The following is a 27980-nucleotide window of genomic DNA, read 5'->3' as shown; positions in this document are numbered from 1 at the left end:
GAAATAACTACAACAATAGTGCTTAATTTCCAGGGTTCAGCAGCAGAGAGACCCAGACACCCCAGGCCCCAGCGACCCCGCCGACCACGTCGAGGAACTCGTCAGCCCCGAGTCGAGCAGCGTCGAGCCTTTACTCCAGGCTCCCCAGGATCCTCTCATTTGCGTTGACTCGCCCGCCGAGTCATCGCGGACTGAGGAGGAACGTCCGCACGTCATCCTCAGCGCCAGCCTCGACGACCTGCGGCCCGATGTCTCCCACCGTCGCTTCGTTCCACCGCCGCGCACGCGTTCGCTCGGCGACCTCGACGAGCTGAAACGTCGCGCCGCCGAGTCCACCGGCAGCCGTAAGCGTCGACATAGACGATGGCCCGTCGAGTCGTGGGACGACCTCAGACTGGTCGCCATGAGCAAGGAAGAAGTGGTGCGACGGTGGCAAGACACAGAACGACGCCTGCTCAACCTGTTAAGGGAGACCCTACGCGAGAAGCAGGCCCTCGAGCGTCGGGTTAACTTCCTCCGGTCTGCTCTACTGAGCAACAAGCGCTGAGTCAACCAGCACACTCTAGACTACAATGCCTCTTCAAACTCTGCGTGACGTCACTGAATATTGTCCGTTGGGCTGGGTGGATTGGCGAAAGCCCCCGAAGATATTCCGACAGACAGACACAGAATCTGCACATAAATTTGCCAAGCTGATGTGAAACCCGTAAAAAACTTCACAGACGACGAACGAAGACGCAATCCTGGCATGCAATAAAACTGCACCAATGTCACCCTGGAAGACAACTAATTCGCGCCTAAACCTCACCCACAAGACCAGTGTGCAGTGATCTGCTAACTTGCATCGTCTACGACCGTCTGTTGAGTGCAGACGACAGCGGCGGTCAGGCTGCTATGGGGCAGGCACTGTGAAGTGACGCTTAGTCGAGGGGCTTTGTACTCTAGAAGGTGATGATGAAACCCCCTTCAGTCAAAACCCCAATCCCCAACGGCGGGACCAAGGCCGACAGGGCCCGGACTTCTGTACTGTACTGTTGTTTGTAGAAAGAACGCACAGAGTAGTATTTTGTGACTCGTCCTATACACGGAGGAAAGCAATATGCTCCGGAGCCGTCCGGCCTGCTTACGAACTTCACTATGCACACATGTACTTTAGACAAAACTTGCCAAAAGAAAAACAACAAGGGGGGCGCTCGGCGGCGGTCCAGCAGTCCGGCATTCCGCTATGCAGTCCAGCGTCTTCCACGAAGGCCCTCGAGGCCATTACGACGCCCAAGGGCAGGTCGTCCACCGAGGCTCCCCCTTCTCCATGGTGCTGAGAGACGTTAAGAGGACTCTCTTCTTTTTCTACTCGTCACAAAGTACAAGAGCCGACACCTCGGCTTTTGACTCTTTACTACAGTCTGTTGCTATACTGAGGCCAATATTACACCCGTTAGGTTGCATCATGATCCCTACGTTATCCTGACTGATGCTGTTTATAAGGCTGTTACACGAGTCAAAAAATAGCTTTCCAGAAATTGTAACGCGGTCGCAGGAGCCGGAAGGCCGTTAATCCTCCATGCTCTTTGTCAATCCAGTCCTATGGTGCTCCCTGGCTCTAATAGAGGTGAGGACAGGCGCAAGTACAGTCTGGATGACTTCCTAAAGCCGCGGGAGGAACCTCACGGAGAGATGCTAGCCTCATGAAACGACAGTACGTAGTAGTTCCATAAGACTGGCATGGTGAGAGGCATAAAAGAACAATCCGCGACACAATTAAGCCTAATCACGTTTCACATCCTTTGCAAGGCGTGCACGCACAATGCATTGTAATTCCAATACCGCTAGCTATTTGCCGCATTTTGCGCTCAGCTGTCTATTAATACGAGAGGAGAGCGAGCCGATAACACTCCATTGCCACATAGAAAACCCGAAGGACGGCCAAGGCGTCCCATATATATATATATATGAAATCACAATCGACGCCTACTGTTACTAGGCCAAATTTTGCTCCGTGTATCCCACAAAAAGGTGTGTTCCCTTCTGAACGACTGCATTTGAGAATAACTAGACCTGTGATGCAACTTTTGCTACATCTTTTAACCTTCAGATAGGTCTTTCAAGGAGCATGCTACAAAGAGCATTTATACATCTAATGCATTGTTACTGGTCGGCGAACATGCGGGGTAAACTGCCTAATACAGAAAGTCCTTTACGGTTCTGTTCCCAGTCGCAGTCCCGATGGGACCGTGAATGTTACTCGAGATATCACTGCCAATAGTTGAATTTGCAACAGCAAAAATTCTGAAAGCTTTCTTGCCTCCCTTCTGAGGGCTAATTGTGTACAGCCACAAAAACAGTTAGCATAACCACAGGTCACAAATGTATATTTTCTTCCTCTATAAATGCGAGATATCTAACTCCAAACATTTCTGTTACAATTTTACGTACTATACTGATACAATGTCGTCACAATCAGCAGTGCAAAGCCAGTAATGGTATTTGAAAAATTCCACGTTCCGCCCTCTTCCCAAAGACATGCGCAATCAACGCTGCAGCTTCTCTCCGTTAAGCAGTCCACCTTGCATGTTTGTGACTTCTATAGAGTTTTGATAATAGAGTATGGAACATGTTTGAACTTACGAAGCAACGTTAATATTTAGTCTGTATACTCAAAGATATTCCTGCAGAAGACTCGTTCACTGTTTGTGTGTTCCTCTCGAGATACTTCTGCTGTATGCCATTACCAATGTAGACAACTGTCAACTTTATTTAAAATATTTTGATCGTCGGCTGGAACGAAAATGGCGTAAGAATAATAAGAGAATCATGTATAAACTCACAATAAACATAAACATTGTTTTGTAAAAAAAAAATGGTGACTGCTCAACGTCGTCCACATTTGGAAAGACAGCACTTTCGTGTACTCTTGCACCGTGTTAAAAAACACGGAGACGAAGTTAGCGTCTGAGGAGAGAAAAAAAATGCCACAGAGATTTTTTTGTTGTGTGTGTGGGTTTCTTCCACCATGTTGTCATACCTTGGATGGCCTGAAGGGAATAAGAAAAAAAACAATGTGTGGGAAGAATGAGAGACGCTATAGCAGGTGTTTCAAGCAACATGTTCAAGAGTTAAAAGTAAATAATAATGATAATAACGAAGACTTCACCAGGGCACAACAAACATGGCCCTCTTCATTGTCCACATGAAACATTTTTGTGACAGACGTTACAAAATGCACGCTTCCTCGTCAGTTAAGCAGTAATGCAAAATTGGTCCTTAAAGATGCCAAGTGAAATGAACATTTCTTCTCTCACACTACTTCCTTGTGGGCTGCCTGCACCTTTTCGGACACTGCAATTCTTAAAAAAATTATCTAATCAAATTACCTAAATTAATGGCTCACAAAATTGAGTGCTCAAGGTCTACCAAACGAAGCAAGGATTAGTCCTGCAAATTCTTGAGTATTGGAATACCTCTGCGAAAACATTAAAGGGGCACTAAACAGCTCCAGGAATATTCTCCAGTTATTATGCTCTATGAAAGAACGTGGCTCACGATATCCAATTATGAAATTCATTTACTTCTAGCGAGCGCCTTTACCACGAAACAATGCCATTCAAAGAGCATAATCCGCGTGGGTCTCTCCTTCCTACTAGGAGAGCACCTACGTCACACGTCTCGCACGTATAGCAAAGCTGCATTCCAGTCACTGGAGATGGGGGAGATTTCGAACTCCTAGCCAATGATGGGCCTCGTTGACACAAACAGCAGCGTGCGGGGAGAACCGGTTGTGAGAACACCGCTGTGACCTCGCGGAGCAATACAGCGCTGAAAACATAGTACGCACATGAAATGGAATATTGTGGGCTTTTGGTACCTTTTGATCTGGCTACCTTGGGTATGACAAGTGTAAATATGTTTAGAATCGACCTCACTACCCGATATTAAAACAAAATCAGTGTACAGGCGCCCCGCATTTTGAATGGTTGATGGTGCGCGACGTCAAAATGACGTGTGGCTATTGTCGCCAGGACATCGCAGGGCGGGGCATGAGCGCGAAAGAGTGCAGTGAATATTCGGTTGGTTTGGAGCCATTATTTACATTTTTGCGACAAAAATTTTTGCTAAACGTCACTGTAGGAAACGAATCACACTGCATTACAAAAAAGTGCATCTTGCATACCTGTTTATTGCCCCTTTAATGAACACAAAATATATTGCTCAAACGCAGCATTTAAAAACAAATGGCATAACACGAGAACTAATGTACGTATCAGATTTTGAAAAGCCACTTACGCATTTGATGGCACAGGCTTGCTCTTCCCTCTAGCAAAGGTGAAATAGGAGTAGGCCAAACTGCCAACCATACTGCGTGAAAGGAAAAGGGAACAAGCAAGTGTTGTTAGTAGGCAAACATAGGTTTTTCTTTCATCCTCCTCCAACACAGGTTCTTTATAGGTTTAAGTATGCTTAGAGTACTAAGAGTAGTAATGCATTCGGCTCTCACAGTTTTTATAAAATGCCCCTACAACGGCGCTCACAAGTTTTATTTTCTTTCGCAAAATTCTCACGCTAAATTGAAAGAAAGGTTCATGCCACATGACTAGGGCCTGACTTTTTAGGGTTAAACCCGTATCCGCCCGATATTTACCCCCCGAAAGAAATGTGTAAAATTCGGGTTTAACCCGAATCTACCCAAAAACATCCGGGTCGCGTGGCACACTCATAAGCGTGCATTAAAATAAAGTTTGATAACATTGCTAAACATTAGTTCCATGTTAAGACAAATTTTTATTTAAAAAAAAAAAATCACCCGAATACACCCGAATTCCTGACGACAGAATAGGCTGTAACGGGATTTAACCCGAATACACCCGAATTTTCAAGTGAAAAATATCACCCGATATTTACCCCCTGAATTTGGCCAAAAATAAAACCCGAAAAAGTCAGGCCCTACACATGACATGATTGTTGGAGTATTTAGGAAACACAACCACATGGTAGGATGTGCTACCTGTCTTGTATCTGATAGGGATTCATTTTTGTGCCTCGCGTGGTCAAATCCGATGTTAAAATAACAACGAGATTAAAAGCTGAAAGTGGACATTCCTTTTCAAATTTTTTGCAGTACGCATTCATAAGATGTCAAAGTAAAAAATTTTCGAAACAAAATTACCTCAACTTTCACTTGGACACTCGCGACAAAAAGGGGGCTACAAAAAAATTACGGCTCACCTGATTGTGAGACCCAAAAAATTGATGGGGTTGTATACGTAATCCCCGCCAATGTACATTCCCAGGTACGTCGTCAGGATGTTTTTGAGGCACCCGACGACCGTGGTGGTGAGCGCGGAATTGTGCGCCGTACACAGTACGGCTGCAAACATCACTCCGAAGCCCATCATGCAGGAACCAACGAAGGACGTCACAAACCATGGGTCGAGCCACAGCTTAAAATGGCGGCTCTAAAGAAACAAATGCGGGTTACGTAAAAATAAACGCCCGAAACAAGCGAAGCGTTCATGAACAGTTACCTCGTACAAGTCTGACGTGAGCCATGAGATGAACAACAAGGGCCCCAGCATAAAGAGGGCATTGTAATAAAGCAACCCGTATTTCTCTAGTGCCTGAAGAGAGAGAAAGAGAGAAAAAAAAAGAAACAGACGATGATACCATGGTAATATTCAATTTGTGTTTCATAGTGTGAAATTATCGTGTAAGTTCAATGGGAGCAACGTTTCTCTCTACTCCGGCACATCACTACGGACTAAGACACTTACGATAGGAACAGGCTGAGGGGTACCTATTCTAGTACAGTGAAATTTCACCATGAAGTTCAACTCTTAATTTCAACTTCATGAATTTGAAACTAACTACATGTAGAAGCACAGGTCCCCTCAGAGTAAAGGAAATGCCAAAGAGCAGACTGAGCTTCTCCAACAATTTTACCATTTATTTGCAAATAGATTAATAATCCTTAACTTAAAAACCCTTGAGACTCTGGGACAAAAAAACGACAACACAGACAAGGTTTTTCTTGTCTGTGTTGTCGTTTTTTTGTCCCAGAGTCTCGAGGGTTTTTAGGTTAAGGATTATAATCTATTTGCAAATAAATGGTAAAATTGTTGGAGAAGCTCAGTCTGCTCTTTGGCTATACCATATCTATACCACCAGCTCAAATGCTCCCATGCGGGATTGTCGCTTTCAGCCTCAAGATGGGTTCCAATTCGGCCGTAGATTAACATTTCTTACCGCGTACTTAGTTGAGAAGTTCCAAGTATGTTCACGCCGTCTCACCTTTGTGTCCAGCTTCTGCTTCACGTAAACCATGTTGGCCGCCGTAAAAAAATCGTTCAGCAGGACGTACGTGTAGCCATCCACGCTGAATGCTAGGTCACGGCTGAGAGCAAAATGCGTGCGTTACTTTCAACGTAGACGTGCGTATTGCAAAAACAGGCTGGCAATAAGCTCTGGATCCCATGTGGATCTCGTACAGCGGACATGTGCTGCATAACACACCCGGACGCCACAAAAACATGTTTCACACGCACACATGTGGACAGAAACAGACAAACGTGCCCACCATGCTGCTACCACCGCACCTCCCACCATGGCAAAGACTGAGAGTGTCACACCTGTGGAAGGAATTACCCTGAAAAAGTGACAAGAAAAAATACTCGTGTAAGCAAAACATATTGTGCGGCTGCTTAAAGGAGTACAGAGGGCCTACCAAAAAATTTTCGGGTCAAGACGTCTGATGAAAGTGTGTGTGTCATTTTACTGAACGGCGCTAAAGGTTTTGATTTGTGCAATTTGTTTCCCAGAAAAAAAACTCGCATAAACATGGGTCCGCGCCTTCACCCTTAACGTGACCGATGATGTTATAAGGAGAATTCGTTCTGGTTCGCCAGTCAGTGGGGGTCAGCGCCTTGTCCCTTTGCCGCCGTAAAACCAGTTTTGCCAGTTCTCCCGGGGAATTGGGGATAGAAGGAGCGGCCGAATCATTACCGAGCCAGGAGAAAGGCTTTTTCAGAACCCCGAACGGCCGAGTAGCAGACGACAGGGGAGTAGCAGACGACATTTCTGTAGACCAATCAGCGAGAGTTCTCCTTATAGCGTCAGCGCGAGGTTCCAGGCAGATCTCAGGTTGGTACTGCTCTCCACCGCCGTTGCGCACAGTCGCCTTTTGCGGCGTACTTTAAATTCAATTTCCACGATAATTATGACGCTGTGGTGTGAATTACTTCGCGTGGTGCATCTTACTGGCCTACTTAACAGTTTTATAGGAAGAAAACAGGGTGTTAAAAATGACTTCTGCGCTACTTTAATGTCTCGGGGCTTTATGTACACTTATTCGCTGGCACGCTTTTATTTCCGACTGTAAAACACGAATGAAAAGGGCCGACACCGAGATGAACGAGAGCCATCTTGCCGCTCTCTTCAGTAGAATTCCATCAATTTCGGGGAATTATTGAAATTTCTCTCTTTTTTTTTTTCATTTCCTTGTAAGACGCTGTGTTAACCGAATGCAAGAGCCGCTATTTACAGGCATCTTCTTTTTTACCTGTTAGTTTGCTTAACTTGCAGATACTTACTTGAGCAACAAATACTCCCCCACCATGGTCATTAGGATGGAGAAACGCCGTAAGACGGTGAACATTGGGAGGCTGGAAGAGGAAAATCGAAACGTTTTGCCAACACTTCAGTTTTTATGTGAACTCAAGAGAATTCTCGGCGACACCGGCGTACCTGAGTTTCTTGGTTCCTCCTAAGCCGGTGACAACGTTGGCAGCATATAATACTGGCAATGGAAATACCTGAAGATTTGCAATAATACATTTAAGCACCCATCCATACAACGTAGTACTCTTGTCGACAAACCTTTCTTACTAGCCCCGGAGAGAAGCTCGGGAAATTGATTATATCTACGGATCTGAGCACCCGTAGGACGACGATAGCCGTGACCATCTGTGACACGAGACGGGGGAGCAAGAAAAACACGTACGTTGACAGTATTACGAGAGACGCATCCAGCTGCAGCAGATTATGTGCATGTGAATACAGCGCTCACCTGACCTATGGCAAGGACTTGCGGTGAAGGAAACCTGCAGGAATGAATTTATATGCCTGCGATAAGTATGCACAAGAGAAACACAAAACATGATTCCTTGTTTGGTACACCTGGGATCCGTTGCGCAGCGAACCCAGCCGTTCATGCATTTAAGAGCCTACTTTCGTAAACCGCGAGGAGCGCGACACCGGTGCATACCTGTATGATGTCAACACAACCTTGTTGGTGACTACGATCAGGAACGACACGACACCATATAACAAGGCTGAAAACAGCCTCATAAACAAACTCGACGCCGGAGGATTGCAATCCTCCATCGTCTATATTGGTTCTATTAATCTCACTGCGTTCATCCGAAACGATAGAGCATTTCCAATTTCCAACCACACGCGCCACAAGCACAAGCCACACAAGCGGTCGGATGGTCGGAGACTATCGTTCAGATTTTGGAGACGGAGGTCCCTTTTAGCCTCAGCTTAAAAGGTGCGACGGCAGCGCCACTAGATCGCGACGTTCCATTATATCGGACCTCCGTCTTTATTTAACACCTGCTAGCAGCGCCTCTACGCCAACCTAACCAGAGCATTTAAATAGGATTTAAGCAGGCCTCACTCTACAACACGGTGCTCTACAATGACAATAACAACGACGGAGATCGATTGCGGCAGTGTCTGATGATGTAACAGTGTGGGTCTTTTCCTCGTGAAGGCTTCTGAAGCCGTTCCCTCATCGGCTGATGACACCTAGCAGCTACACATAACGGCAAATCGCCTTTGACGGGCATGCCGACGCTTCGGGATAAAGTCGCAGACTTCCTCCGTCAGCTGTCGTCGGGGGCAGAACGGAGTAGTGATCCAAAGCCCGAATGCACATCGCCGACGGCCAGCACATTCATTCAGCGCTACCTGAACGGGTACGTATGGGTTTCTACGATGTTAATTACAAGGCTACAGCTAGCTGTTGCGCAAGGTTTCAGGAAATTACGATTTCGCGCTTTTGGAAGAGCACTATTGCGCTACACCCCGTAACCTCGTAAAGCTTGCGTGTACTCAACAATACGGGAGTGTCATAGGCTTGCGGTAAAATTAACATAAACATTCGTGGCTCTCTTCAAAGTAGTCAGCAACGATGTTGCTCTTTGTCGAATAATTATTGTTTCTTTTTTTTGCCGTGTGCGCGCGTGTTGGTATATGAATGAGGTTCACTGCTGTAGCGTATATTTGTGGCACAGTTGTTTGGAGAAACTGCGCAAAACTACCTCAATTATACGCATGAACGGAGCCATTGACCTTTCTCCGAACGTGGTTTGTCCCAGAAACAGCTGCCGCAGCTTCTCGGCGTTGAAATGTGACCGGCCCCCTTTAAACAGCCGTAAAAGGATGTAGCCTCGCGCTTTGAGTACGCGTCGGGGTCAATTTAGAGCTGTCGACGGTCGTACAAGTGGAATAAAGATTTATAGAAGCACGTAGATGTTTAAAGCAGAACATGCTGTCACTTCGAATAAAACTTCACGAGTCGCACACAATGCATTCGCGCGATTACGCAGGAAAGATAAGACTGTGGTGCATTGACTTCTGCAGCCTTCCTAGATAAAACGTACACGATGCGATGCTTGACTGCAATTTTTAAAAGACTGTGCCTGGTTCCTTCACGGCTCGTTAGCAATTTTTGCACAAATGTGATTCGGGAAATATGCAGAAATATTTCTGAAAAGAAAGAAAATCGGTGCAGACGGCAACAATCACTGTGAAGCGAGGGACTGCTGTATATTTCAAGTGACAGTTGAGATCTGCTATGGTCGTTCAAGTCATCCCCTGTCCCCCGCAAAGCGTTACATTGACATGCAAGTAAACGTTGGAGCATTATTCACCCTTAGGGAAGACTTACCACATCAGCAACCCGAGATAGTGCATGGAAAGTCGTGTCACGAACTGCCGTCAAAGCAGCTGGCCGTTCTCTCGCCTCGGCTAGTGGCGGCTTTCACAGGACCTACAGGCGGCCTCACCCAAGTGAACAAGTCCCAGAAGGCGTTTACCTGCACGGAGCTAGACGTCGACTTCATCGACGAGGACGATGGGCTGAGGTGATCTTTTGCTCCATTTGTCTGTCTGTGCAAGAGCTATTGAATGGGTACGATGGAGTAATGCTTTAAATGATAAAGAATTATGTTAGAAAAAGTGCTCGTACAGTAGAGCCTGAAGCTTTCAATAATACAGAATTATGTCAGAAAAAGTGTTCGTACAGTAGAGCCTGAAGCTTTAAATAATACAGAATTATGTTAGAAAAAGTGCTCGTACAGTAGAGCCTGAAGTTTTCGGGAAATTTTATTTTCCAAAATCGGGAGGGGGAAAAAGTGCTCTAAATTCTTGTGAATTCAGGTGAAAAAACGTTCCAGTAAACAAAATTTTGGGGAGAAATTAGGGTCCATTACTCTAACGAACTGCATTGGTTCATTACAAACGGTGGTGTAATTGCATTTACTGCCAAATAAGCTAATGTGCATTGCTGCATACGTTTCAGCGATTGCAATTTGCTGGGTAAAGACCGGGCCTCACCTTAAGGAGGCAACCTTCAATTCGGGGAAAGAATTGGGTTAAACCCTACAACTTCGGGCCCTATCGATAATATTGTTACAATACGAAGTCATTCCAGCTTTCCTTGTGGTTGCGGGATTCGAGTTGGCTGCCGATTAACTGATTATGAAAATGATTTATGCTTGATGTTTCGTGTCTGTAATTAAAATTGTTTCCAACCCTGCTTGTTAGTCACTCATTTTGGACTTGCAGAGACGGAACAAACGCTCCTGAAACTCCGGCCAGACGTGGCTCGGACGCTCACAAGGAGGCGCTAGACTCGGGTCGGCAGACAGACAAGGACGAGATTGCGGGCATCACGAATTGGAACTGTCCCGCAGAGTTTGCATACGGCATTGCGACCACACTTTACGAGAGGCATCCTGTCACAAAGGAAAACGCTGGTGGGTACGCAGAACCTCGTGAGAGTAACGGAATTGTAGAATTTTGTGTCGCTTAAAGTGTATGTTACACTTCGCTTATTCAAACGGAGACACGGCTACATTACATTTTTTATGCAAGATGTATAGTGAAATGTACTCTCACTTAAGTGGTTGTGCCTGGATAAATGTAAAAGAGAGGACAGATGAAAATCAGCTGCTATTTTTTGTATCCATAATTTGCTCCAAAGTTGGTTGCTACTTATGCATCATTTGGGTGAAAGTAACAACATCGCAGCTGACCATTTCTGGTGCGGTGGAGTTGTAAAATCAGTATGCAATTATGGTAAAGTCAAGCTTAGTCTGAGTTAGACCTAAATTGGTCCAGGAGATCGATATCTGGTTTGTGTGCTGCAGTAAAATACTGCGTAGCGTGTTTACAATGAACATTGTAGAAGTAGTTGACTAAAAGCTGTCACCTTCCATGCAGACGTCGCATATCTCCCGAAGAAAGTGTGTAAAATTTTCTTACTGATTCAAGACATACCGCGACCAAAAATTTAGTCAACACAAGCCACTAGAACTCTCTATGAAAGTAGAGGCCCATGTTCCATATCAGCCCTAAACAACAATTCAACTATACAATGTAGTGTGCCAGTTCCTCCTTTAGTGGAACAACCTTACTCTTTCCAGGGGAGCCAATAGCAGACTCATTTGCACTGTGTGTGCGTGAGAACAGCGCCATCTTGGCACTGGCAGACGGCGTCAACTGGGGCGAGAAGGCGTGCCTGGCAGCTCGATGTGCGGTGCACGGCTGCGTCGATTACCTCAACAGGGCCATCTACGGCCAGGGAACGTCGGTGAAGTCGACCGCTGTAAGTGGCTGCCATTCTTGTTGCATCGTCTACATTTGTCACGTTTTTTTTTTTATATATATCGCTGACCGTTCTTTTGAATGCGGTTGCAGGAGGTGTTTGTGTGCTTGCTGCGTTCCTTTCAAGCAGCCCACAACCTTATCTTACAAGAGCAAGGAATGCTCACAACACTGTGTGCTGCTGTGGCATGCCAGGTAAAAGATTTTACATGTTTTATAATAAACATTCTTCCTTTATAATGAATCAAGAATGGCAAAGTTGTATAGTAGAACTTGATAGTGCCTGCACTTTATATTGTCCGGTCCCGTATTACTGTTCGCACAGCACAGTAAATGTCACTCAGTAGTAACATTTTTTACAATGGGGAAAAGTGCATGACTGTCATTTGTAACACTGTCTATTTAACTAAGTCGAGGTTCAATCAGTCAAGCGTTGTGTTATGGCCCACTCAACGCAGTGCCATGAAGCTTTTCAGAATAAAAATAGATGGAGTGGTATGATGTTGATTACACTTTTTTTTTTTTTAAATCTTCATTTCAGTTATATGGTTCACAGCAGTACGTCGTGTGCACGTGCAATGTGGGGGACAGCCTGGCTTACCTGTTCAGCAAGCGTGATGGCGTTCGAGAGATTACATTAGGTTTGTCGCGCTTATTTTCTGACAAGCATGCCCTTTCCTTTTCTTTTTTTTTTTAATGTTCATATTGAAAACCTGCTGTTTTGCACCACATTTCACCTAGTTGGTACGTAGCGACCCGAACAAATAGTGCACTAGAGAACTTGGATTAAAGAGAAGAATAGAACCTGCACAAATTAGCAGCCACGTTTGCCTAGCAGTGAGATAAAAAGCAGGGGGTGTAGCCACGAATTTTCTTTAGAGTTGGTGGGAGAGCAGAGTTGGAGCCCCGTGAGCGGGAGCGGGGGTGGGTCTGAAAGTTAAAAAAAAAGAAAAATGACAACTGGCTGATAAACATCCAGAATGTGCATTAACTCTCTGATTGCTGGGTTATGCCAGTACTTGCCCTGTAGTGCTTTTTGTGTAGTGTCTCTCCTTTATTCAACTCTATTATGGTCAGACCTCGAGTGTTTTGATTTTGATTTTTCCAGTTATGTAGCTCTTTACTTCTCTCCTTTATTCAACTCTATTATGGTCAGACCTTGAGTGTTTTTATTTTTATTTTTCCAGTTATGTAGCATTTCACTATTGTTTGATGCATCCAAAGTAATCCCTCTTGGATCATGAGCCCCCAAATCATCATCATCATCACCGATCATTTCTGTGACTCCGCAGGATCTCACGACATTCACTCCATGCGCGACATGCGCGACGCCCTGGGAGCCCTTGGTCCAGTGGACGGACAGAACCCGGAGTTGGGAAATCTCACCATAGCCATGACGCTGGCCGATCCCGGCGACGTGCTGTTTCTCACGTCGGACGGCATCTCGGACAACTTTGATCCGGTCGTGGGAAAGTTTGCAGTCGCAAAGAAGGAGCCGGCGACGACCACCGCGTCGGCGTCTACGGGGATGGACGGTCTGACCCTGCCCATTGTGGAAGCCCATCAACGGCATGCGCTGACACTCCTCCGCATGCAGGACCTTCTTGAGCAGGTATCCGTCTACTGAACTGTGGTACATTGGCGCGGCTTCCCACTGGTTAGGTTTGCGAGGGACACGAGCGGGGCCGGCGAGAGAAATTACGGGGACTGGGATGGGTCATGCCTAGGGTTGCCACCAAGCCGGCATTATACAGGCATGGCCGGTTATTTGCTTGTTCTGCCGGTAGGAAGGTGATACCGGCAGCCTTTTGCCGGTATTTGTCGCTCAAGACCTTCCATATGGGCTTTTGCGGGGTTTTCTCTTCAACATTCCACAACACCTTGAATGAATCTGGACCGTAGATCCAACTCCGCAGTCACCAGTTCTTTCCTTAGTTATTCATTATTATTATTATTACACACAGGAACATATGTTTCCTCGTATTATCTTGCACGCTCTCTCTCTCTTTTTTTCTGTGTGTGCTCTTCCACCCCTCACCCACTTCCCTTTCCCGCGAGCCTTTCCCTTTCCCTCTATTTCACCTCCTCTCCCTCAGCCGGTATTTTTCAATACGAAAGGTGGCAACCCTAGTCATGCCCGGGCTCCCTCACGTCTCGATAACATAGTCCAAGTATTTCTTCTTTATACGATTACGACTCCTGACCTTTATATGACCTTTACACGACCTTTATGTGATTACGACCCAGGGGTACCATCCCCGGCTACCCCACCCTCTCGCTGGGCCCGGATATGAGTGCGTATGTGTTTAGAGTAGAGGTGCCACAAGCCGCAAAGTTCCAGGTCAAGCCTTGGGGTTCGAAGGATGTGACAATCTTGCGGACCCCTCAGCAGATTTTCACTCTCTCCTTCCTTCCTCCTCACGCTTCGTAGGGCCTGTACCCGGGCGACGGCGTCTGCCGCAACGCCGAAGACCTCTGCGAACGTATGGTGGAGTTTGCCACCAGGTTGACCGTCGCCAAGCGTCGTCTGCTCGAAGACCCGGAGCTGTACAAGGGTGAAGGGGCTCCCATCAGCCAGCGGACACGTAGGCAACGCCTCGCCCCCAAACTGGCCCTAGTGCCAGGAAAATTGGACCACGCCTCCATTGTGGCGTACCAGATCGGGGGTCCCGAGGACGCGCGGAACCGCAACATCAACCCGACCGCCACGTCCACGCCGCAGAAAACTTACCCGCCGCCTGACAATTTCAACCTGGAGTCTACCGTGTGAGCACCTTGTACTGTGTCACGTGTGGTCGGTCCTGCAGCTACGGAACAATGTTGCGGCAATTGCGGTGCAATTCCACTTCTTGGCTATCTTCCATTCTTAACGTGTCTGTGCCAGCGACATTTTTTTTACGTGAAATCTCGAGGACAGTTAGCCCAAGCAGCACAACACCTTGGCCCAATACTGGACCGATATTGTCAATGTCGGCCCAATATTGGGCCAAGATGTTGTGCTGCTTAGGTAGTGTAACGTGCACCATCGTGTACGCCGTGGCCTGCCATGTAAGGGCTGCATTGGTTGTGCTACCTGTAACTAAAAAAAAAAAAAAAGAAGATTAGCTCGCAGGATAATTTCCGAGACTACCTTCACCAAAGACTGCACTGCGACCTTTTTAAACATGAATTTTCTCGCGTACGATTCCATTCACGATGATCCCGGTGTTTTCGAGCGTACAATGGAACTCGGTCGATCGACAATCTTGCATTTGTCGTATCAATAATATTCCTTTTTTTTCTGCGCAGTGTTTGGCATTATGATGACTGGCATGTTTGTGATGCACGGCCCCTTTTTAAGCCAGAACTATAATGACTACACAGAGAGGCTCGTAGTATGGGGTCTCCTAATACATATTTAAGGCAGTGAAGGCTTATAGTCTCCTATAGGCAGGAATTTTTGTAGAAAATTACATCTTGAGGTTAACATTAACATTCCAGCCTCAGTATTATAGTGCACTCCGTGAGAATGCAGATAATCAAATCGGCAAACAAATATAAGGAATACACAACGGAAACGGCAGATAAGCACGTGATATTGCAGGTACGTCCATATCAGAAGTAATCTATAATGATTTTATGGGGACATTATTTGATAGTATTTGGTGGCCCAAGTATGGTGGCCAAATTGCATACATACAGTATAGCAGCTTAGAAATGGCAGGTATGTGTGGTATGCATGTTATCAAGCAGACCTTGATAAGATTTGTATGCACCAGTTTGCAGTGATACCGTTATGTTTCCATTCTGATGCTTTGTGCTAGCATTCTTTTTCACAATTGTTTTGAAATCAAAGTATACGTAAGAAACGCTCATTTACAGGAGAGCTTTTTCTGCTGTGGTATGTTTGCAGCGTGCCTGGGCATATACTCCGAGATGTTGCCAAATGCTTGTGTACATTTCTCTCTCTCTCTCTTTTTTTATTATTATCGGATACTGTCTGTATGGGACAAGATACAAGGAGAGCTGAGATGAGTGAGCTTGATAGTGAAAGATAAATGAGAGAGCTGATACTGCATCATAGAGTACATATATATATATATATATTCCATAGAAGAGTCTTCTTAAATGTATTTTAAATATTCTTTGTACATTTTAAGCAGTTTATTCACAATGTACATAGCTATAATTTATACACTTTTTAGAATTCTACATTGTAAAAGTTGTGGTGTGCTTTTTTTTTTTTTATTATGCAGCTACGGCAGTACGCAGATTAAGTTATCATTAAGCAAAAGGATTGTGTCATCAGCAAGTCTTGTTAAGGATTATTTGCCATAAAAGGATTCACGAGTGTGACTTTGTGCATTGGGATACGAGTTATGACATCATAAGCCATGAGTACAATAACTTGGGATTAACTTAATGTGAAATGTATCATGTTTTGCTACATTTGTCTTCTTTTCTCATGAAAATAAAGATCTTCTGGAGCAAGGGGAAAACACCTTGGGCATTGTGAATGCTTTAATTGGTTAAAAAAAGAAACTTCTAATGTGTAATCCTCATGACCATTGTCATAACCATCCACCCAATCATCGCATATGACACATCACACATACCTTTTGTTCAAGGACATGGGGACGATTCTGACCAGTCACAACGAGGACCAGGATGAAGTCAGTGAGTTTTGCTCACCCAATGACTCCAACTGGGTCCTCACACATGCTCAACTTACTCATTGTAAGTAAAGTTCTCGGCCGCTATTGAGCATTCCAATAGAAAGGTGGTCATGTTGTAGTGACTTATCGTGTTCAAATCCCTTTGCATCAACTGCCATTCATTCATAAATAGAAGATACATGCACAGCCACTTTCTTCGGTACAATGTTACGTGTAGTCTCAAACTTTGGAACATTTGGAACAGTGCCCATCACTGTGGTGGAACACCTATGGGAGGACTACAACAAATTGGAACTGTCCCAAAGGAATCGAGACTGGGACGAGGCACCCAAGCTTAATCCAGAAACCAAGGATGCCCTGGATTACCTTGCTGGAAAAGGATACAGAGATGTCATGTCATTCCTTCAGTTCTGCTCGGCTTATAGATGGAAGGCAATGCCCGATCGAGAAATTAAGGCCAGAGGTAGCTGGTGAAAGTATTATTGGGACCCTTTGTAGACTGACGTGCTTTCATGTACTTCAGCTGTATTCAAAAATATGTTTCCTAATGGTGCTGTGACGCAAGATAATTTATACGCCGCTCTACGAAGGCGCTGCCCCAAAGAAACAGAAGTGAGTACACGGGTTAAATAATTTTTAAGTCGGAAACTGACAACGCGTATTATAATGCAGGAATCTCTCAAACGATTCTCCAAAGTTTTCTTTATGCAGATGAACCAGCTTCAAGATGGCAAGTGGTCGTATCCTTTGAAGGCTAGGCTCTTGAAAGTTCGCGTGCAGTAACCAATAATTTGACTATATATATATATATATCTCTCTCTGCAGGCTCTGTCTCGGAGGACGCCTTTGTTGTATGGGTGATGATGGCCACACCAAAGGTCCAGGCTTCGGTACTTGAACTTGCTGATACTCGCTCAAAGCCTTAGAAATGATTATACTATTACTATTAAACGGCTTTTGAAGAAAAAGCTTCGCAGTGTCGCATTTGTGTGTCGCATACATGCATTATGAAATGCCAAATTCAAAATGCCCGCCATTATGCCTACAGCCTAGCCTACCTTCCAAAGAAGCGTACGCCTGGTCACCACACGGTATTGTTTTGTTTTCTAGATACACAACAACAAACAAAACCTCAGCGTAGAAAATACTAAAGAATTTCATTACTCATAATACTCATTTTTTTCATTTATTTTATAAATACTTCTCCCCGCATAGCCGCTGTCACTAAGCACCCGCTTAAAAATATAGTACGCACTTTAACCGATTTAAAAACAATATAACATATTAATATTCTTTTATACGCTAAAATACCTTTACCTAGAATATAGTGGCTCTATTTCATTGTAATTATTGGTTACAACTTCAAGATCTTTAGAATTTGAAGAGGGGGATGAAGAATACAGCAAAATGACACAACGGGATAGGGTCAATATCTAGCCGCTTCGTCTGCAATCAAAACATTTGGTGTTCGTGTTTGTTTACTGTCCGAGTCCGTATTTATTTGATGATTTAATACCCTTTGCGCCACAAAATGCAGTATTGTGCATCACCTGCGACACGTCTTTTGTCTGTGCCCTAGCACAGCGAGAAGGCAGACAACATTTCGAAAAATCTGTAGCATAATCAGGTAAGCGTAGGTGAACGTACACAGCGTGAAGCTGTTTTGTTGGATCTCTGTGTCCTGCTGCTAATTGATGTTCCGCTGACGTATCTTGATTTGTACAACATACGAACTCCAGTGTTCCATGTGTTTTTCGTTTTTTGACCGTCCTCTTAGCAACAAAACCAGCAGCATTTTTTCGCACCTTCCCGGCGCCATGGCCGTACATGCGGGTGCTCCGAAGAGAAAAGAAATTTACAAATACGAAGCACCATGGACAGTGTACAGTATGAACTGGAGCGTAAGGCCCGATCGCCGATTCCGTCTGGCACTTGGGAGCTTCATAGAAGAGTACAACAACAAGGTGGGGTTTGCACTCGACTTTCAGTGTAGATTAGCGCAAGATCTGCGGTGTCACCAGGCTTTCTGTGAATTTTGCGGTGGCATCATGAACCTACCCTACCCATTGCCGCCACGGGATAAAAAACATATGCAACATAAAGCTAGGTGCTTCACTGTTGATTGAACACTTCAAAAATAACGTGGATTGGACGATTCGCTAGTACACAGGTGTCACTTTTTCCCGTTCCCACATTTTTCAGCCCTCGAACTTCCGAAGACGATAAGATTAATGCCTAATTCTTTGGTATTACGATGACAACGGACGTTCGAAAAGAATCCTTACGTTGTTGACAGGTGCAAATAGTCTCTCTGGACGAAGACACCTCGGAGTTTCTGCCGAAGAGCACCTTCGATCACCCGTACCCCACGACAAAAATTATGTGGATACCAGACACCAAGGGAATTTTTCCTGACCTGTTGGCAACGAGCGGCGACTACCTGCGTGTGTGGCGCGCTGGCGACGACACCCGCCTCGAGTGTTTGCTCAATAACAATAAGAACTCGGACTTCTGTGCACCGCTGACGTCGTTCGATTGGAACGAAGTGGACCCCAACCTACTGGGAACCTCGAGCATCGACACTACTTGCACTATCTGGGGACTCGAGGTAAGTCAATCTGTCAATCAATCAATCTGTCTATTTGCTCCCTTGGGCAGCTATGTGGGAGAAGTGGCATTGCAGGCAGCAGAAACGGCAATAAACACGGTGTTCTTGTAGAAGTACACATACTGGATAGTGGGAAAATGTAGTATGAGCAAGAAAACGGTAATAATCGAGAAAAAAAAAAAAGAAGAGGAAGAAGGAAAAAAAAAACCGTGTGCCACAATATTGGAGGACGGGACAGTGGGATGTTAGAGTAAGGTTATTCAAATCGATGAATATTTAGGAAGTAATAAATTTGAGAAGGAACGGGCATTACACATGAAACCATGATCGAAATGGGATAAAATAATTTGAGGATGATGAGTAGAGCCTGAAGTTTTAGGGTTTTACCCGATTCTTCCCCGAATTTGCACCCCGAATTGAAGGTTGCCACTTTAGGGTGAAACCCGATTTTTACCCCTCAAATTGCCCTCACTAGGATGTCTGTAGGAATGCACTAACTTACTTGTTTGGCAGAAAAATGTACTTACATCACCGTTTGTACCAAACAGCTACGGTTCGTTTTAATAACTGAGCCCGATTTCTCCCCGAATTTTACGTACTGGAAGTTTTTTCACCCGAATTCGCACGAATTTAGTGCACACGTTTATTTACCCGATTTTTACCCCCCCCCCCCCCCCCCCCCCCCCCCCCACCTCCGAATGTAGGAAAAAATATTTCCCGAAAACTTCAGGCTCTAATGATGAGTATGAACATGATAACGCAGCACAGCACAGTGATATAATTTGTGAAGGAGCAAAATACCATTAAAAGTGCACATGGTGAAACCTACAAAAGTATTCACCGTGTGCTCAACGCCACCGCCGCGTGATTTCTGTTCCAACATGTACGTAAACTTGCAGACAGGGCAAGTGGTTGGTCGCACCGGCCCGATTGCTCCCTCCCAGCATCATCACCACGGCGGAGGAGGTCCACCAGCGCCATCGGTCTCCGGACACGTCAAGACGCAGCTCATCGCCCACGACAAGGAAGTGTACGACATAGCTTTCTCCAGGGCTGGAGGTGGCAGGGACATGTTCGCCAGCGTCGGAGCAGATGGGTCTGTGCGGATGTTCGACTTGCGCCACCTGGAGCACTCCACCATAATTTACGAGGACCCTCAACACCAGCCCCTGCTGCGACTGGCTTGGAACAAGCAAGATCCCAACTACTTGGCCACTTTCGCCATGGATGCGTGCGAGGTAGCCTGGCTTGCAGCTTTTCAATGTCGGGCTTGGGATCGTGGAAGTTTTTTAACGGCTGACAAATTTCAGGAAGATACTTCAATATAGTATTGTACAGTAGATGCAGTAGTATACAGTAGATAAAATTTAGGACTGCTGTCCCTTTTTAGCCACACCCACTCAACCGCTAAGGAAGCTTATTTGAAGTATCAGCGGACGCGTATTGTCCGGCATCTTGTCTAGTAGTGTTGTCTTGCCTTGGATACCTAGCCTTGTTTTAAAGTAGCACAGAAGTCATTTTTAACACCCTGTTTTCTTCCTATAAAACTGTTAAGTAGGCCATTAAGATGCACCATGCGAAGTAATTCACACCACAGAGTCGTAATTTATCGCGGAAATTGAATTTAAAGTATGCCACAAAAAGCGACCGTGCGCAACGGTGGTGAAGAGCAGTACCAGCCTGCGATCTGCCTGGAACATCGCGCTGACGCTATAAGAACGCTCGCTGATTGGTCTAGAGAAACGTTGTTTTTCTACTCCTCTGTCGTCTGCTACTCGGTTGTTCCGGGTTCTGAACACACATCAAAACTTTTAGCGCTATTCGGTAAAATGATGCACATACTTTCATCAGACGTCTTAACCTGAAAATTTTTTGGATGGCCCTCTGTACTCCTTTAAATGTCTTACTCGTGACAGGTCATCATACTGGACGTCAGGGTGCCGTGCACCCCAGTTGCTCGCCTCAACAACCATCGCGCCTGTGTCAACGGCATTGCCTGGGCACCGCATTCTTCATGCCACATCTGCACTGCAGGTCAGTAGACCTTTTTTATCTTCCCTCGTTATGGCATTACTACATAATTTAGATCAAATAACATCATCCCACAGCGGACGACCACCAGGCCCTCATCTGGGACATCCAGCAGATGCCGAGGGCGATCGAAGATCCCATCCTGGCCTACACAGCCGAGGGCGAGATCAACCAGATCCAGTGGGCGTCGACGCAACCCGACTGGATCGCCATCTGCTACATCAGCTGTCTGGAAATATTGAGAGTGTGACTAAGTGCCCGGCCCTCCCACCAGCAGCTACTCTAGAGCACGTTGCGCACGTGTTGTAGTTTTTGCGTGGGAAACGCGTTTCTAAAGAAGGCCGGGCGCCCAATGGGCTCAACGTGTGTTTTGTGGACTGGTGGTCTTTATTCCGTAGCCGAGGAGGAGGCGACGGTACTTACCCCTCCCCCCTTTTTTTTTTACGGACCTTTTACCGAGTTAGTGGGAACTGCGGGACGAACTATGCACTAGTAGACTGGAGCCCGAAAGCTCGCCCCCTTCGTGCTGATCGGACATTGATCGGGCATTGATCGGACGTTTATCGGACATTGATCGCACGAGTTTGCTGCAAGTGTTATTGTGCCAAGATCTCGAGACGTGATGTGCGAATCGCATTTGACGTGACAGACACCCCGTGGGGTGATGGGTTAAGGATGAATTGCTGAAGCGGATGCTGAGGTACCGGGCATTGAGCTTACATTTGGCTGAAATTTGTACGGTGCACTCTTTTTATTACCGTTTTATGGCGAGCCATTTCTAATTTATTTTGTATTGCCGTAACACCGCGTAAAATGTACCCATCGTCATTGGTTGCTGTACAGTAAGACATCAAAATAAATTCAAAGAGATTGACGTAACAATCTGTCCATCAGAATATGGTGGTGCACTTGAGGCTCGGGTTCATCACGCTCCCAGGCGCACAGTGAAACGCTTCGGAGAACTCCGGCATGTTCATGAGCGGGACGTTGCACCTGAGAGACAAGGGAGAATAATTGGGGCTGCTGAATCCATCCCATCCGCACCATTTATAGCAGCTGCTGAGGAAAAAGAGCTGCTCCTCGCTGAACACCTTTATGGTCCCCGAAGAAAGCGCCATGGTGGCCGGATCGAGGGGCTTGGCCAAGGCCTCCCGGAACGTCCTGTACGCTTGAAGCAGCCCCGCGCAGTCCGCAAAATTTTCCGAGAGCGCGCTCTCTCCGAGCGTAGTCTCGTTGTTGCCAGACGCGTTATTATACATCTGCTTCAGGCACTCAGTGTTTTCGTGAAACTTGGCTTTCGAGTAGTCCGAATACCAGTCGACGATCAGTCCAGTCTCGTCCAGGAGTCCGTGTTCAGGGTCGAAGACGTGCATGATCTCGTGTCCGACGATGTGTCCGAGCCCGCCGTAGTTGAGGGAATCTCTTCCGCCGATAACGTAGAACGGAGAAAACATGAGGCCCGCCGGGATAACAATGATGTGGTACACGGACACGTAGTACGCGTTGGCGGCGACGAGTGAGACCGGGATGTCTTCTCTGCGCATTTTTCTCTCCGTGGCAAAAGCATCTTTGAGGCGGTTCATTTCGGCTCTCTTGACGTCCAGGAGCGTGGCGAGGAAAGGTTCTCGATGGGACGGAACGTACCGGTAGAACCTGTTCACCGCACCTCTGCTGACCAGGTGTTCGGGTAGCCCGATTATCTCCCTAAGCATCGTTATCTTCCTCAGCGCCTGCTGTCGAGTCTCCCCATCCATCCAGTCGACGTCTTCGAAAGATCGGTGGGTGACGTCGCGGATGGAGGCGGCCAGGCCGGCAACCTTGAGGCGAGTCTTCTCCGCGACCCACTTTTCGACGAACATCCACGCGATGGCGTGGCCCATGTGCTCGGTGACGGACGAGTAGCACTGCAAGAGGAACACCTGGTATAGTCTGCTCCTGCTGTGCGCACTAGAGGTCAGTGCGTAGGGGAGCGAGGCCAAACGGAGGGACGTGTATGGCGCCAGTTGCCGTATCACGTGGAACACTATGTACATCACGATGATCGACGCTCTGTCGTTGATGAGATAATGAGCCAGGAGCGATTCAATCCTAGTGAACACGTTCGTGTCGGAGACAAAAATGGAGTCGTCGGAGCTTATGGGGCGGTCTTCTGGAAGGTGCCTGTTGATCGTCACGATCCACCTGTGCGCTTGAATGAGCGGCCCAGTGAAAGTATGCAGTTCGCCGAACTTGACGTAGCTCGGAGATCTTGCGGAGATCTGGAACTTGTTCTCGAGCGCCATGGAGAGTATGTCCAGGTCTACCAGGGCCAGCTTCTCGGCAAACGAGGCGTAGTCAACACGGGGATCTCCCAGGATCTGGGCAAGTTCTTTTATGTAAGCACCGACGGCCTCAAATCCCCCCAGCCTCGTTCTCTCGATGATCCATTCGTAGAGTACCATACTTTCTTCGAGGTGCAAGATGGCGCCTTTGTTCGTCTTGAAGTTTGGAACGATGGAGAGATCAAAGACTACCGCAATGCCCCAGTCGAGCGAGAGCTTCACCAAGAGTTCCAGAGCTCCGGCTCTCCACGCGGAACGAACGGATGGCCAGGGAACTCCGATGTGATCCAGGAAGCGCCGGAGCGTTTCGGTCCCGGGTTTGTCACCCTTAAGGGCAACTCGCGTGCACGACTGAAAGTACGTTGCCGCAATATCTACCGCATCAGACGCATTGGCGGTCTCGTAATACGTCAGCGTCTGGAACAACGAGTGATGGATTCTTCTGCGTAGCAGACCCAAGTTATGGACATCCTGTGGGAACCAGAAATATATGTACATTTTCGCGTTATGAAATTTGCGCTGAAACAACGTTGACTCTACTTACCGTGGGATAATTTTGTCGCCACCCAGAGCAGACGTACTTGTAGAAGTTGTCGCAAGGATTGATGGAAGGGTCAATCGAGGTTGACATTTCTGATATGATGTCGAAGCAGTTTGGTTCTCGACAGCTCGGGAAGAGGACAGAGACTAATAATGGGAAAGTAAACAAGATCACAGTCAAAACTATTGATGCAGTCACAACTTTGCAAATATAGTGAGTAGGCTTGGGCAGTTCCGTGGATGGAACAACTGTTGTGGTCAGGGGGTCGGGTGGTGACTCCTGCATGGTGTGATGATGATGCCGACTGTGATGGCTCACCATTGTTTGATGAGATCTCGCTTCCTTTTCTTCCACAATAATTCTGTTCTAAAATATCAATTATACTTTGCAGAGTTAAATGTGTTCATTTAATGGTGTGTTTTTAGTCAGAGTCATCCTTTGCAAAGATAGCATGCAACACAGTATACAGGGTGTTCCGGCAATTACCTTTTGGAAACTTTTGCCACCATTAAGGAAGGCTTTGGAAAATTTTCAGTTGTGGGAAATTTATTTTTTTTCAATTGAACTTTGAAAATTGCCAAGTGAACCTCGCTTCATTTTTACAGAAATATATAGTCCTCCACAGATAACCACAGACCCAACAAAAACTATGCGCAGTATCGCAACAGAAATAGTTGAAAAAAATGTTTTAAATTTCCGCCTTAGCCCCGCCTGCTGGAGGGAGGAGGAAGTGTTCCTGCCTCTTGTTTTACCCTTCATTCCCCCACTTTGACCTTGGTGCTCGTGACAACAGTCTTATCACGAAGGCAGCAAAAGGCAGGACACTTCCTCTAGACGTACATTTGGCACACGCTTCTTTGCAAAAATCAAGCAGGCGGGGCTAAAGCGTAATTTTTACTAATTTTTTTTTCCCGACTATTTCTGTTGTGATACTGTGCATTGTTTTTGGTGGGTATGGGGTCATTCATGCAGGACTGTATTCATATTTCTGTACTAAAAAAAAGTGAGGTTCGCTTGGCAATTTTCAAAGTTCGAGTGACAAAAATAAATTTCCCTCAATTAAAAATTTGCCAAAGCCTTCCTAAATGGCGGCAAAGGTTCCCACTTTAGGCGAAACACCCTGTATGTCACATCCGTTGAAAGTGCCAAATGTTTGCCTTCTCCTGACGCAAGGGATCATAGCATTTATTAATTCGTAATTACGGTACGTAAACCCTCCTCTCTGGAAATACTAACACGTTATAACAGAGCGGCACATTTTTTTCTGGGGTTCATCGCGCTTCCTGGAGCACAGCGAAAAGCTTCAGAGAACTCCGGCATGTTCATCAGCGGAACATTGCACCTCAGTGTCAGGGGCGCATAATTGTAATCGCCGTACACTTCCCAGCCGCACCACTTGTAGCAGCTGCTGAGGAAGAACAGCTGTTCATTGTTGAAGAGAGCAACAGCTCCAGACGGAAGGGAGAATGTTGCCGGCTCCCACGGCTTTCCCTTTGCCAGCTGAAACGCCTGGTATGCTTTGCGCAGCCCCACCGTGTCCGCAAAGTTCTCCGACAGAGCACTCTGGCCCACCTGAGTTTCGTTATTTCCGGTCGCAGTATTATAGATTTCTTTTAAACATTCGAGCTTCTCTTTGAACCGTGCTCTCGAGTAATTTGAGTACCAGTCTACGAAGAGTCCCGTCTGATCCAGCATCCCGTGTTGGGGATCGAACATGTGGGTGATCTCGTGTCCGACGATGTGGCCCAGTCCGCCGTAGTTGAGTGCATCTCGGCCTCCGCGAACGTAGAACGGGGAGAACATCAGGCCTGCCGGAATGACCACGACGTGGTAGACAGAGACGTAGTAGGCATTGGCGGCAACGAGCGAGATGGAAATGTCTTCTCGGCGCAGCTGAGCCTCATCCGCGAACGATTCTTTGAGATTGTTCATTCTGGCACGCTTGAGTTCGAGCAGCATCGCCAGGTACGGCTCCCTCGGCGACGGGATGTAGTGATAAAATTGGTTGACAGCGGCTCTGTCCACGAGGTGTTCAGGGTGGCCGATTATCTCCCTGAGAGTCGATATCTTATCTGTTGCTCCTTTACGCGTCTGTTCATCCATCCAGTCAACATCCTTGAAAGAATGCTGGGAAACATTGCGGATGGAGTCTACGAGGCCGGCGACCTTTCGTCGAGTGTCTTCAGACACCCATTTCTCGATGAAGAGCCACGCCACAGCATGGCCCAGGTGTTCCAAGACCGAAGAGTAGCACCTATTCAAAAATTCTTCATATTGTTTAGCCTTCTTCTGGAAGGTAGGCCCTCGCACGTTGGAAAGGGATGCCAGATGGAACGAGGCGTACGGCGCCAGCTGACGCGCAACATGGAAGGCGACGTACATGAGGAGAACGGATGTACGTTCCGGCGCCACGTACTTCGAGAGGAGAGATTCGACCCTCGAAAAGAGACGGCCGTTTGAAACAAAGATGGAGTCCTCTGGAGTGACAGGGTGCGCCTCGGGAAGATGCTTGTTGATGGCTCGAATCCACTCGTACGATGGAACGACCGGTCCTGTTAGGTTATGGAGACGGCTGTACTTGACGTACGCAGGGTATCCCGTGCCGGAGACCTTGCTTTGAAACGCCGTAGCGAGGACGTCCATGTCGACCAGTGCCAGCTTCTCTGCCATAGGTCGATAATCGACGCGGGGGTCTCCGAGAGCCTGCGCGAGTCCCTTAATGTACACTCCGACGCCGTGGACGCCGCCGAGGCTGTACCGATTTATTATCCATTCTTCGAGCACCGTGCTTCCGGCAAGGTGCAAGATTGCCCCCCGGTTGGTTTTGAAGTTTGGAACGATGCCTAGGTCAAAGAATACTGGAATATTCCATTCAAGTGACAGCATGACCAGGAACTCCAGAAGTGACGTCTTGAAGGAACGAGGGGGGGAAGGCCACGGAATGCCAATACGGTCAAGAAACTGACGTAGGATTTCGGTTCCAAATCCGTCGTCTTTCAGGGCTGTGTGCGTACAGGACTGGAAAGCGGCGGATGCAATGTCTACGGCATCCATCGATGGTGAGGCTTTGTGGTTGGTCAATGTCTCGAACAAAGATCGTTGAATTCGCCTGCGGAGTAGCGCCAGGTTGTGGGCATCCTGTGGGTAGTTTTAAAGAAATTCAGTGAAGGTCAATCAATCAAACAAACAAATGTAGCTGAACTCGCAATATAAACAGTGTATAACTTGCCTCTGGATAATAGTTGCGCCAGCGAGAGCACACAAAATTGTAGAAGTTGTCACAGGGGTCGACAGAAGGATTGATAGAAGCTGCCATTTCGCCAATTACGTCGAAGCAGTCGGGTCGTTTGCAGCCGGGGAAGCCAATGGATACTAATGTGGGGAGGCTGAAGAAAACTGCAGCGAAAACCACAGAAGAAAGGCAAACTGTGGTCAAGTAAACATTGCCCTTCCTGTGTTTTGAAGATGGAACAATTCGCGCAGACAGTGGGTCCGCCGGGGGCATGATGCTGATGACCAATAACCCTTTTCTTCTTCTTCTTCAAATAATCTGATTTTCTATTTTTCTGCTGCCTCTTCTTCTTCCACACAGATACTGGCCGTGATCCCCAAAAGGAGGTAGGCATCTTCCTCCGTTCAAGTCGTTATGTTCTTTCTTGATTCGGGGGACTTGAGCAGGGGATTTTCTCAGCACCCCCCCCCCCCCCCCCCCCGCATTCCCATAACACGCCCCCAAATCGCCTGCCAGAAAGGCCAAAAAAAGCAAGAGGGCAATCCTGGAATATCCCTACTTGAGACCGTACGCCATTCACTGGACAAGTTAACAATATTTAGAAAAAGCATCGCCCTTTTCACTTTACAATAAAAGACACACAGTGCGCAGTCCACAAAATGGCGTCCTGCAGTTCGTGAACCCTACGACAAAAACTGGAGCTACCCTC

The 27980-nt window shown here is 46.7% G+C and overlaps 7 protein-coding genes across 11 annotated transcripts in view; 4 read left to right on the top strand and 3 right to left on the bottom strand.

Moving 5' to 3' along the window:
• Positions 1-2871, top strand: part of LOC135390808 (glutamate receptor ionotropic, NMDA 3B-like) — a 34308-nt gene extending 31437 nt beyond the window's left edge. Inside the window, exon 10 of the mRNA XM_064620728.1 lies at positions 34-2871. Coding sequence (XP_064476798.1) covers positions 34-547 — 514 coding nt within the window. The 3' untranslated portion in view covers positions 548-2871. The remainder of the gene's footprint in view (positions 1-33) is intronic.
• LOC135390810 (solute carrier family 35 member D2-like protein) lies at positions 2733-8539 on the bottom strand. Of its 3 annotated transcripts, none has more exons than XM_064620732.1 (11): positions 8255-8536; positions 8057-8090; positions 7867-7953; positions 7735-7802; positions 7581-7652; positions 6569-6637; positions 6283-6385; positions 5520-5612; positions 5221-5450; positions 4282-4353; positions 2733-3032 (listed from the first exon to the last, which is right to left on the bottom strand). In XM_064620732.1, the coding sequence occupies exons 1-11, from the start codon at positions 8371-8373 to the stop codon at positions 3017-3019; spliced, it is 963 nt and encodes a 320-aa protein (XP_064476802.1). In that variant the 5' UTR covers positions 8374-8536; the 3' UTR covers positions 2733-3016. The 3 variants fall into 3 exon arrangements, with proteins under 3 accessions (XP_064476802.1, XP_064476800.1, XP_064476801.1); XM_064620730.1 differs by lacking the exon at positions 2733-3032 and adding an exon at positions 3085-3336 and having other exon boundaries at positions 8255-8539; XM_064620731.1 differs by lacking the exon at positions 2733-3032 and adding an exon at positions 3085-3344 and having other exon boundaries at positions 8255-8538.
• A 118-nt stretch (positions 8540-8657) lies between these two features.
• LOC135390809 (PP2C-like domain-containing protein CG9801) lies at positions 8658-16363 on the top strand. Its single transcript, XM_064620729.1, has 8 exons — positions 8658-8969; positions 9933-10139; positions 10843-11033; positions 11703-11884; positions 11977-12078; positions 12425-12524; positions 13176-13495; positions 14315-16363. The coding sequence occupies exons 1-8, from the start codon at positions 8839-8841 to the stop codon at positions 14651-14653; spliced, it is 1572 nt and encodes a 523-aa protein (XP_064476799.1). The 5' UTR covers positions 8658-8838; the 3' UTR covers positions 14654-16363.
• Positions 16364-16457: 94 nt separating this feature from the next.
• Positions 16458-17520, top strand: LOC135392649 (uncharacterized). 3 transcript variants are annotated; one of them, XM_064623367.1, is made up of 5 exons: positions 16458-16599; positions 16783-17001; positions 17062-17150; positions 17250-17268; positions 17364-17520. In XM_064623367.1, the coding sequence occupies exons 1-5, from the start codon at positions 16461-16463 to the stop codon at positions 17462-17464; spliced, it is 567 nt and encodes a 188-aa protein (XP_064479437.1). In that variant the 5' UTR covers positions 16458-16460; the 3' UTR covers positions 17465-17520. The 3 variants fall into 3 exon arrangements, with proteins under 3 accessions (XP_064479437.1, XP_064479435.1, XP_064479436.1); XM_064623365.1 differs by having other exon boundaries at positions 17211-17268; XM_064623366.1 differs by having other exon boundaries at positions 17211-17275.
• Positions 17521-17969: 449 nt separating this feature from the next.
• Positions 17970-22051, top strand: LOC135390807 (DDB1- and CUL4-associated factor 7). The gene is made up of 6 exons (XM_064620727.1): positions 17970-18165; positions 18316-18502; positions 18835-19146; positions 20046-20384; positions 21063-21180; positions 21255-22051. Exons 2-6 carry the CDS (start codon positions 18356-18358, stop codon positions 21425-21427), a joined length of 1089 nt encoding a protein of 362 aa, XP_064476797.1. The 5' UTR covers positions 17970-18165; positions 18316-18355; the 3' UTR covers positions 21428-22051.
• On the bottom strand, positions 21919-24557 carry LOC135390806 (neprilysin-like). The gene is made up of 2 exons (XM_064620726.1): positions 24043-24557; positions 21919-23969 (listed from the first exon to the last, which is right to left on the bottom strand). Exons 1-2 carry the CDS (start codon positions 24358-24360, stop codon positions 22068-22070), a joined length of 2220 nt encoding a protein of 739 aa, XP_064476796.1. The 5' UTR covers positions 24361-24557; the 3' UTR covers positions 21919-22067.
• Positions 24558-25207: 650 nt separating this feature from the next.
• Positions 25208-27733, bottom strand: LOC135390802 (endothelin-converting enzyme 1-like). The gene is made up of 2 exons (XM_064620718.1): positions 27269-27733; positions 25208-27177 (listed from the first exon to the last, which is right to left on the bottom strand). Exons 1-2 carry the CDS (start codon positions 27542-27544, stop codon positions 25279-25281), a joined length of 2175 nt encoding a protein of 724 aa, XP_064476788.1. The 5' UTR covers positions 27545-27733; the 3' UTR covers positions 25208-25278.
• Between the last annotated feature and the right edge of the window lie 247 nt (positions 27734-27980).

The sequence above is a fragment of the Ornithodoros turicata genome, chromosome 4 (assembly GCF_037126465.1).
Source record: "Ornithodoros turicata isolate Travis chromosome 4, ASM3712646v1, whole genome shotgun sequence".
Taxonomy (NCBI): Eukaryota; Metazoa; Arthropoda; class Arachnida; order Ixodida; family Argasidae; genus Ornithodoros; species Ornithodoros turicata.
This window is presented reverse-complemented; position numbering and strand designations above follow the sequence as displayed.